The 11,537-nt window shown below is 45.9% G+C and overlaps 1 protein-coding gene across 2 annotated transcripts in view; it reads right to left on the reverse strand.

Annotated features, from left to right (window-relative positions):
* SIDT1 (SID1 transmembrane family member 1) overlaps positions 1-6,902 on the reverse strand; it is a 41,386-nt gene extending 34,484 nt beyond the window's left edge. Inside the window, exon 1 of one of the 2 annotated variants that reach the window (XM_052702959.1) lies at positions 6,495-6,902. In XM_052702959.1, coding sequence (XP_052558919.1) covers positions 6,495-6,674 — 180 coding nt within the window. In that variant the 5' untranslated portion in view covers positions 6,675-6,902. The remainder of the gene's footprint in view (positions 1-6,494) is intronic. The other variant, XM_052702964.1, reaches the window with a different exon arrangement.
* Between the last annotated feature and the right edge of the window lie 4,635 nt (positions 6,903-11,537).

The raw sequence follows: 11,537 nt of genomic DNA on the forward strand, positions 1-11,537 counted from the left end.
GTGAGGCACTGAGCCAAACCAGTGGGCAGGGAACACGGACAGCAAGCAAACACAGCCTGCTGGTTACAGAGGGAGGTCTCAGGCCAGGATACATGCACAGAAGGCTTTGAACTGCTGCATTCTGCTGGTACAGAAGGAAGTAGTGCTCTGCTTTTGATACAGATCGTGGAACTAAGTTGAGTAGGGTTCAGCCAGGAAGGCAAGACAACTGAGGTGGTGAATGAAGCACGTACCCATAAGTGTCCAACTTGTCTGCTCTTCTCACAGCCAGCCCAACAGAGGGAAATAGAGACCCCAACAGAAAATAACTACAGGTGTGACTGCAGATCCAGAACCTCCTTCCTGCTCCCTTGCAAGATCTGAGCATTACTACTCCCGAAGGCAAAAACATGTGGAGCACAAAGACGACTCTGGATATTTCAGTCATATTCATGTAATTGTTCCAGGATGAATACTTTCATTTGGAAGTTCTACTTGGTGTAAATATGCTCAGTGCAGATTTATGGTCTGACACAGACATTCTCATGAGTTCACTTGTTTGCAAAACTATCTGTGAGAATAAATGGAAGAAAGACAAATAGTAAACATGCTAATATTTATTATTTTCCTTTTTTTTTTTTTTAAATTATATTCTCAAACCAATGTTACTAGGGAAACTCTAGGACAAGGAGAAGAAAAAAAAAAAAACCAACTAGCAGTTGCCACGCTGTGTGAAATAGCTACCTACTACAGATTACCCTTAGATTTCAGGGAGGAGAAAGAAAGAAATCCTTCTTTGAGCAAACTATTCTCTAATAAACAGCATCTTCCCAGCCCACAGAAGCTGAAACTCAGAGCTAGAACAACCCTTTAAACAAAGGAGATTTATAACCTTTCTCAATCTGCCCCCAGCACAAACTCAGTGGTAACTGCAGATTACCATCACAGTACAAACATCTTGTTCTGATCCTAAATTCACTACCTCAGTCACACTGATATGGATTATGTCTCCTCCATGTTTCTTCTTATTTAACCACTCTAATTTGTTCTAAGCCTCATTGGAATAGCTTTTTTCTACATCCAAACAAAACCATCAGCATAGATAGAGCTAAGAGGGCTGTTCATGAAATCCTCCGTGTTTCTATAAGAGCACACAGCAGGAAATAATGTTCACTTATGCAAGCATGCTAAACTGTATTCTCCAACTGAGCAGATGGCAGACCCCTGCAATACAGCTTTTACAGACTGCACTTTCATTCCCTGAATATCCCCTGAAATAGCAGATGAGGTCTGCATGGGAAAAGAAATACCTTCCTACCCAACAACTTCTGCACAAGTTATCTAAGGACATTTCAGCCTTCACTTACAGAGCAAATGTTTGTGTTATAAATCATTACACTGTTCTTGGAAGGAATTCAAACCAGGAGATGAGTTTTGATTAAGTTACTCTTTTTCAGAGCTTTTTTTTTTTTTCTTAATCTAAACACCAGGGAAATAGAGATGAAAAAAACCCGATCCACTTTGATTCTAAGTAACAGAACAGCACTACGAAAGAAAAAAATAATAATTTAAAGACTGAAAGACTTGAGTCACCCCGTTTTTGCCAGAGCTAGAGCCTTAAAGACCAGGTTTTCTGCTGCAGAAAACAGTCAAGCTTGCATTTTCAGCAGATTCCTGCATCATTTCTCCCAGTTTACTTTTGCTGATTTTTGTAAGCAAGAGCTTTTGGCATGACTCCATACAGAGAGAGACCCCAGTGGAAAGTAATCCCTGTCCTGGGGTGGAACAGAGATTGTTTGTTTTCTTTAATGCAAACAAGTTACACAGCAAAAATTGTTTCAAAGGGATTCTGTCAAACCTCGCTAGGTTTCAGACACCACAAATTATAATTCTTTGATTTTCTTGGTTTTAGGTGCCTTGTTTATGCCTCACAAGCATTTAATTTAACATTAGGCTCCAAAAAACGGTGAGCTGAGGTTCTTCCAGTATTCTACAGTGAACATGGTAGATGCAGCAACCAAAATGCAACAGTGCTCATATCCTGGTAACCTGAAAAACAGGAGCTCTGTTGGCCCTTAGAGATCTCTTTCTCACTCAAAAGCTTGCAGTCTTCCCAGTTTATTTGATTTTTACCTGCATCTCAAGAGCTTCCACTCAGCATTAGGGAAAAGACAGCACCTAACCTATTCCCCTCCCTATAGCCCAGGTTCTGTCTCCGAACAGGAAACTAAAGTTTTACTGCATGCATAGTAGAGCTGTGGGTTGAAACTTGGGCTGTAGCCAAGACTAACATCGCAAAGAAGACAAGCAGGAATGCAAGAGAATACTTCAAGCCCAAATAGTCCTACACATGCAGCCTAAAAGCAGCTCAGAACCTGCACCAGGATTCTACCAGAAGATCACTGAACTTAAGGCATCCAGTTGAAAAGAATTCTGTCCTTCTTGCTGGTGTGGCTTCCCATTTTGTGTTGGGTTGGTCAACTTTTTCCCTATCCGCAGTCATGAAAGAAGGAAGGTTAAAGATTGTTAGCATGTCTCACAGCAACATACAGCTCCTCTCCCTCATTCACTGAGAGGTTTTAATTCAGCACCTGAGACAGACTCCACATAATAAAGAATCATTCCAGCACATCCTCACGTGGCATAACTGTTAAGCAGAGAAGCCACAGCTAAGCTTGTTGCCAACGGCAGCTTACAGCAAGGCTGGGCCATATGGGAACCAAGGCTGGGGCTCTGTTCCTACTCCTGGCAAGGGAGGAGTAGGAAAAAAATATCACCCACTCATTCCCTTAGAATAGGTACAGCCTACTGCTCAGCTCTTGGGCTCATCACAGCCAAGATGCAACGGATGAATGTCCGTGCGCTCTGTCTAGATTGCAGCAGTTTTGCCTAAAAAAGGAGAGCTGGAAACTTGTTCTCTCAAGAGATTCTTGGTTTTCTAAACGCAGGTATCCACCTAAAGATGCCCTCAGCTGACTGGCCAACTAGGAAACTGCATTGTCTCTAACAGTCTTCTTCCTCAAGATGCTCCCCTACATCACTTCAGATCTGGTACAGGAATTACCCATACCTGCAGTAAGAGCGCTGTTCGCGTTTCCAGCAAGTTATCCAGCAGTAACTGTCAGAGTTTACAGCAGTGGAGGGAACAGCTCACCTTGAATTCTCTCAGTACTCCAACCCTTCTCTGGGTTTTTGGAAGCCTTTGTATTATTGCAATTGTAAAACTAAGCAGGTTGTCTCACTTGTTACATAAATCCTTCTCTAGTCAACAGCAAACCCAGCAGAAAACCTCTGCAGCTGTTTTTCACCTTTCCAGGCATGCACACTGCAGAGATAGCTTCAGCATATCAATCCTCATCCCCCTCAAGAAGGGACATGTTGAATACATGGAATTTGAGATGCTCCTGAGTGTACACTTTCATTTTTTCCTATCTTGGATGTCTCCAGTTTAAACAAACCTAAGATAAACACACTTGCCCAACTAGTTGTCCGCTATTATAGCGTCTTTCCTGTTAGAGCATGGGCACATAGTGGCAGGAACAACAGCTGGTTTTATTATTATTATTACACTTGCAGTTAAACATTAAATGAACAGCTGTGCAGAGGCAAAATTTTCACAGTGTAGCTAGGAGGAAGAAAAGAACTAGAAAAGCAATTAAAAGACCCCATAATAAATGAAGACTTTCCATCAGGGCAGAGTGAGGAAGGACACATCCCTGTTCACAGGCCAATGCTAGGAGTCTCTTGCAGCAGAGTTGGCTGTGCTCTTCCTCTTTCAGTGCAGCCTTACTCATACAGCTCCACTTCAGGAATTAAGGCCTAAACCACAGCTGCCAAGTACAGAAAAGCTTGACAGCTCTCCTAATTCTAGTCACAAGGTGAAGTATACCTGCACAGCACCTAGGAGGTTCTTACAATTCACACATGCATAAGTTCCATCAAGGTGACAAGGTCAGCACATAAATACCCTGATTCTCATTTTTCACACTCAGAGAAGGAGACGTACAGAAGGAAGTTATTTGCCTGCCTCAAAACAAGCCTTCTCTGGAGCACTGAGCAGCACATTACTCACGAGTAGTTGTATACAAAGTGAACAATGTGACAGGATTTACTTTTCCCCCTCTCTACTGTACCATACCTGCATCCCAGGAATAAGGAGGACCACGTTGATAAAGAACATCCTTTGAGATCAGGCAAGCACAACTTCTCAGAAAGTGACAGGTCTCTGAAACACTAAAACAGGAGCAGTGGTCTTGTTTCCTCCTTTCCTTCATCCATTGTTCAAGCATTGCTCTATCCAGCTGTATTTTCAGACATGCCTTGGCAGCTACAGCACGTGAGCAGAGCATTTGGAACGGACTTATGGGACACAAACCAGCCCTCATGACTTGTCCTTGGCTCAAAGTTGTCCCCTGCCTTGAAGGCCTGCCCTCACAAGAGAGAGCAGCAGAGGGGAACAGCAGAACCCACAGCATCAGCAAAACAAATCCCCATTTCAAAGCCAGGTCTGTCTTTGTTTCAGAGGGAAAGCAATTAAACTCAAGCACTGCAGCCCTTATGCACGAAACAACACTCTTTTTATTCAATTAAATTTCCTGTAACTAAGGTTAATGTTCCATGTGGTATCTGCCTCAAGGTATAAGAGGCTTCTGGATGAATTGCCAACAGCACAGTGACAGGAGGAGCCTGAAAGGATCAGGAAGAGCAGAGACCTTGCAAGAGGCAGGCAGCTAGTTAACAATGCCTCTACTTGCTAAAAGTTGGAGGGTAAAGACTGCAGTGGAAGGGAAGGACCACTACACTGAGGTTTTTGTAGGATTTGTCAACCTCCAGAAGGAACAAGCAGTGAGTGGGCTGCACAGCCCTAAGTACCTTCACAACTCTTGCACAAGAAAGCCTGCCCACAAGAGCACAATTCCTGATTAAACTCAGGATTTCCACCATTCAGCTTCCAAACTTTGAGCAATCACCACCAGCAAGATGCAGGAGCACCAAGAGAGACCTGCCTCCAGCTCTGAACAGGTCAGATTTGCCTCACATTGGTTCAGGGCCATAGCTGCACACTGCTGCTGGCTATCCTGATTAAGCCAGGCACCCTCCTGCAGGCTTCCACTGGTTCAGCTCAGGAGCAATGTTTGCAGGTCTTCTCACTAAATCAGGCAACCCTTACTAGAAAGCCTCTTAGGACAGCCCACTGTTAAGTGGTTCTTCCTCTCAAACTAGCAGAAACTGCTGCATGATCCTCTTTGAACACCTCCACAGCAGTGTTGAACAGTTCTGCATTGAAGAAAACATCAGGCCTCAGGCCTGATGCTTCCTTTCTTAGATATCTCAGTATCACTGTGGAGATTTCAGAGTCCAGCATACAAGAACATGGAGATTTAGTGCCCTGAAATTTCCACTTAAATGGGGCAATGCTTGTTGTATGCTGTCTCCGTTAACAAGCCCCAGACATTATCTGGTCTGCTAACAGGTCTTAGTAGCAGCACCCATAACAGCGGAAAACACTAACACAATTCACACCATGAGCTTCTACAGGAGGGCTCATGCTCAAAGCCAGCATTTGGTCATTTGTGTCCAGTGGTGAGACTCAATGGTTAAGTAAAGCAGGGCTGGATCTCTTGCATCAGTCCCGAAACAAAATGCCTGCTCCATAAATACCAGGTGCATTTTATTACACGGTAACATACAGAGGACAGGTCTTTAAATGGATCTATGGTCTTGCAGAGTAAAGCAAAGCCTTATCAGAAATACACACCCCTCCCCCCAAACCCTCTCCCCCTCCTTATCATGTTCTCTACCAACTCCTTTCATGCTAAAAAAAATAATAATAATAATAATTAAAAAAATATATATCGGAAAGACAGTATGGATAAAGGACTCTTTTCCATTTTACACAACAAGGGCAGGAGGGCAGGTTAACTTGTATGGCTCACTATCTTTTGGATAAAAATCAAAGCATTTTACCCAGTCATTAGTGCCCAATCCCAAGGGGGTAGAGTTTCCAAGGTACCCCTTGGCTACTTAATATAAACACAAAATGTAAAAAGAAAAAAAAAAAATGGAGGCGGGGGAAGAAGTAGAGAGCTGCAATATCTAGGCACACACGAGTGCCATGCTTTCTTCCCCCCACAGCAAGCAGGGGTGCAAGTAGCAGCGCAAGCAGTAGCAGCGTAAGTAGCAGCACAAGCAGCAGCAGCAGTGCCTCCAGCAGCAGTGCCCCGCAGCTCCCTACATCCCGGCTCACCTGCGCAACCCCGGCTCACCTCCCAGGGGAGAGAGCACCCTGATCCTACAGAAGCACTCAAGTGTGAAAAACGGTATTTTAAAAAGCTTATTAAACAACTCCTCCTCCCCCCGCCCCCCCTTTCTTTTTTAAGCTCGTGCTCTTACCGTCCTAATTCCCACCCGGACTTTAAGCTTACGCCCAGCCCACTACCTCAAGGCGGCTCCCCCCGGCCAAGGGGATTGGAACGGGCAGGGGGAAGGCAGCGGGGCCGCCTCCCAGCTCCTACCTGCCCAGGCTCGCTGCTGTAGGCGAAGGCGTAGAGCCGCTCCGAGCTGATGTTCACGGCTCCCCGGTAGACGCGGCCGAAGGCTCCGGGAGCGGGGCCGCCCCCCGGGGCCGCTGCCGTTACCGCCCAGAGCAAAGCGCAGAGCAGCGCACCGGGGGCTGCGGCCGCCCCCCCGGCCATGGCCCCGCGTGTGCCGCCACCCGGAGCGGGCTCCCGGTCCGCCTCTCCCCGGCGGTGCGGGCGTCCGGGTACTTTATTTGCGGTGAGAATCACTAGCGCGGCCACACGCACCGGCGAGGGGGAGGCGGGAGGCAGCGAGGCCCGGACGCGCCCCCGCCCCCCCACCGCCCGGGGGTGCCGAGCAACTTGCCCCGGGGAAGGACCCTCCGCCAACCGGCTGCCGGGAGGAGAGAAGGGAGGAGAAAGGGAGGGAAGGGAGGCAGGCGGCTGGCCCCTGGAGGAGGGTCTCCGTGTGCCCGGCCCCAAATTCTGAGCCGGCCCTCGCCGTCAGTTGTCAGGGAGCTTTTCACCTTTGGGACGTGTGCTGTGAGTTTAGGGCCGCAAGGGTACGAGGGAACAGTGCCACGGCAGTGGAGCTGCGGGGCTTCAACACCCCCAGCCCACTGTGTTCTCACCTTGTCCTGTGCCAGCTTGCTGGAGTGATGATGGGAGCTTGGAATATGTTTTGCACAGAGCCATCCTAGACTTCTCAGCTGGTAACATCTCTAAAGGTGTGAAAGGCTGCAGAAAGATGTCATTCCGTTAGTTCAAGAATGCCTCGTTCCATTCTATGTTATTTAAGGGGTTCGTGAAACTGCTACAAAAATCACCGTGATAATCAACCTTTTCAGCCAGATGAGAGTGATACTGTTAGGCCAGGGGTCTCTCTCCCCCTGCTTTCCCCTCTTATGTTCTGTTGAAAACGTCTCTGAAAAATGTGTCAGACCCCAAAGCGGAGGGATGGACTTTTAAGTCAAAGAGCATTACCAGAAAGCAACCTGAAAGCTTCTTCAGGCTGAAGGCAAATTCATAGAAGATGTGATTTTATAAAGCCAGCCTGCATTCTCTAGTTATGTTGTCTTTGGCCACAGAGGCTGTCCGAGCAATGGGGTTTCTTGACAAGAGTGAGTGATTTCCTGAGGGTCGCTCTTCAGAGGAAGAGGAGAATTTGTAAAGCTCAGCAGAACGGCTCAGCTTACATTATGCTGTTATTTTGATCTTTGGGCATTCATGCAGTTTCTGCCAAGAGCAAACAAATAGAAAAATTGTCAGTGATTTATTTGGTCTTGAAGTGGGCTGCCATTAAGCCACCCTGCCTTCTGTCAGAGTTCTAAGAAACAGTGGCATGAAGGCAAGTCCCCCACACAAGAGATGTACAGAAAGATGGCCATTCTAATTCTAAGATATCATTCTAATTCTACCAAGAGTGCCTTTTGGCCTGCAATGTTGTGCTGTGCCAACCAGAACCTGTGCAGTGCCACAGACAAAAGCCTCAGAGAGCAGAAAGAGTTAAGGCAAAGCAAAAGCATGCCTCTGCCATGCCAGGATGCTCCGAGCAATGTGACAGGTGGTATGAGGCCAGTATTCTGAATACCAAGAGAGCATTGGCACCTACTGATAGTTTTGGGGTCATTTAGTGTTGTGTATATTTCAGATCAGTAGATCAGTAGGGAATCAGTGTACTGTCTTCTATGTTGCACTGACCATATGATAAGTAAGTGGTCTCCATAAAGTCGACACTTCCAGTGCAGAATTACAGATTTCTTCAATTACTTCCCATGAATGGATGTATCTTTTGATATCCTACTGGGGACTACACATTTCTTCTTCTCCCTGGGGCTGCCCAGGGAAATGGTGGACTCACCATCCCTGAAGGTGTTGAAGAAATATGTAGATGAGGCACTAAGCGACATGATTTATGGGGCATGGTGGGGATGGGTCTTTTCCAACCTTAATGATACTATGATTCTAAGTTTAAAGACAGGTCAATTCCATCATCCAACTCACTAATTAAAATAATCAATCTTAGCAGACAGATCAGATCTTTTAATTTGTTATATCTTCCTATTGTCTGGAAAATACCTGCAGTTACATTTTGGGAGTTGCTGTTTAATCACGCACTCCTTTCGTGTTAATTCCAATTGGAACCTTACTTGCTTTTGTGAAGATGGTGTTCAGTGCAATGACAAAAGCCTTACTAAAGTCCAAACGTTTCATCTGTTTCTTTCAGCACTTCCTAAGTCAGTTATCTCTGCAAAGCAATAAATTAGGTTACTCTGACATGATTTGTTCTGGACAAATGCGCACTGCCTGTTTCTCATCACTTTATTGTTATTTGGTTGCTCGCCTGCTGATTACTGAACAGGTTGTTTCATTATCTTTCCAGATAACATGGAGCCTGGCTGATTTATATCTCTTCCCTCAGCCCTGTTGCTAAAGTAGCCTATTTGCCCTTTTCATGTCCACCTAGATCTTGCTCTTGAATGACAGCATGTGTTTTGGAAGAAATAATGTGTACATATAGAGACAAGAGGCTGATCCAGACAGATCATGGCGTAGGATTGGTGGGAGAGTTCTTACATGTGCCACAGCACACTAGCATCAGAGGACAGGGTGGCCTGAAGATGACAGCTGGGCTCAATATAATGAGTCCAGATTGCCTGGCAAACCGTGGCAACGAGGCAGGTCTTTGGTCAGGCCAGGAACTCCATCACGGGTGTCACACAGCTGTAGCTGGAGGACAGGCAGTGCCCAGCACCAGAGCATGGTGTAAGTACAGCACCCATGGGAAGGCAGAGGCCAGCCTCCAGGGTCACTAGAGCAAAGCAGGGTAGCCCTAGGCTGCACTGTCTGCTTTGGCACCAAGCCTGGGGTGTCAGACCTCCAGGAGAGGGCATGCTCTCAGGGTCATTTCCTATGGAGGTGTGCTGGGCCACATATCTCCTCACATGACCCTTTCTCCCAACTTAGCAAAGACCAAAGAAGGAGGTATTACACTGAAGCAGAGGCTCACAAGAGAGTCATTGCTGGTTGGTGTGCTTTTTGTTTCTTTGTTTGTTTTGCTGTAGGAAAACAGCAAAAGTAGAAAGTCACAATGCTTTGGGAGAAAAAAACAAAACAAAACTGCAAGGAAGCAGTATTTCTCCTAGTAACCAGTGCTGCCAAACAGCCAGGATAGGGGAAAGATCTCAATTCCAAAAGAATTTTCCCAAACTATACCATTTTGGAAAGAGAAAGATTTTAAATATATAACCAACCAAACTGGTTGGAAACTTGAGGGCCTTAAATCACTCCTTTCTGTGTATGTAGTCTCTGTTTCTTAAGCTCCATTAAGAGCAAATAGATGCTGTAGGTATTCAGCTGGCTTCTGCAGAGATAATGGATCATTTTCAGATACTGTTGTAAATGCAGTGTGAAGAAAAACAAGGAAGGGTAGACGGGCTTCTAGGACATCTGATAGAATGTCATAGAATATCGCAAGTTGGATGGGATGTACAAAGATCTTTGAATCCAAAGCACACTAGGAGCACAGAGACCTGCTCTCCATTCTTATATAGGTGGCTGAATGAGGAGTGTCTCTGCAAGCTTATGTGAGGTATTTAGCAATTACACTTACAAGTAATTAATAATAGCAGAGAGACTTACGAGCTTTCAGAGTACACGCTACATTGATCTAATTGTGCTGTGATCTCTTTCTCTCTTTTCAATACTCCTTGTTCTTTTTAAGCCACACTAGGACAGAATTCCAGATGTGTCTTTAATTTACATTTTTGTGTTACAGATTTTCAAATAAACAGAGTAACCAACCCAATACATTGCCTTACACGTATGCCTAGGATTAGAGGTTTCTTTTACTACAGACTGAAGTCTGATATTCAGCCTCAGGTTGCATGTGGAAATTGAATTTCAGGTGCAACCTCCTGCATAAAGAACACCCCGGGCACATTTGCAGCACTTCAGCAAAGGCAATCGCTGCTAGCATTTTGCTATCACCCTTTTTCTCCCTTTGTAATTTCCCTCTTCTTCTTGTGTTGCATGTCAAGCAATTCCTTTCCTCAGCTCGTTCAACATTGCCATCTGCATCTTCACAGCAGGATTGATGAAGCTGGAATTAGATCCATGAGGATTCAGCACCATCAGATCTTGGTGAAAGGAAATTTCTTTTTAATTAAGGAAGGATTTTTGACTGAAAAGCTGATAAACCCTACATCTTCTCTTTCCACACGCAACAGACACAGTATTAAGCTCACACTGTAACACAGAATGTTAACTCCAAGCCTTCAAAATAATTTATGTCTCTACCTATGTGACCCAGTGAAGCAGATCACAGAATCACAAAATGCCTTAGGTTGGAAGGGACCTTAAAGATCCTCTTGTTCCAACCCTGTGCCGTGGCATATTTGTGGGGCAAGTCTAAAGGAAATGCTCTGCACTCGGTCATAAGGTAAATAAATGAGTGTTAACAGCCGGTTACTTTGTGGGAGTTGGACATTCCTTGGGTAGGGAGGTGCACGCTTCCTTGGTGGCACCGCTAGTGAGTTCTGTTTGTTAAAACACAACCCGCTGCCACTCCTTAACGTTACGTTTCCTTCATTTAAGAGCTTGTGTGAAGTTCTGCTCTTAATTGCCTCTTAATTATCTTAATTAAGATTTGAAATACATCTGGAAACTTCCAAATCTCTCTGACAGGGGCACCACAAGTTGTCCTGGGGTGGTGTTTGCAGTGAAGAAAGATGATAATTGGCATAAATGAGCAGGATTGGCGTGAGAGAGGGAAGAAGTGGCCCAGCCACTCGCTCAGGGGCGTCTCCTCGTGCTACGAGGCGCCCGTCAGGGGCTTTCCTCATGGAAAACCCAGAGCATAGGGAGGCGGCGGCATGAGGCGCGGGTGAGCCAGGACGCGAAGAAGCGCGATCGGGGGTAACGAAGATGACTTTTCGGCGGAGGTCGCCGAGCGTCAAGGCGAAACCCTAAGGGGAGCCGGCGGTGGCGCAAGGCGGAGCTAGCCGCCGCCACGTTCCACCCCTCGGGGCGCGGCGAATG

This window comes from Tympanuchus pallidicinctus, unplaced genomic scaffold (assembly GCF_026119805.1).
Source record: "Tympanuchus pallidicinctus isolate F22 unplaced genomic scaffold, pur_lepc_1.0 scaffold10, whole genome shotgun sequence".
Taxonomy (NCBI): Eukaryota; Metazoa; Chordata; class Aves; order Galliformes; family Phasianidae; genus Tympanuchus; species Tympanuchus pallidicinctus.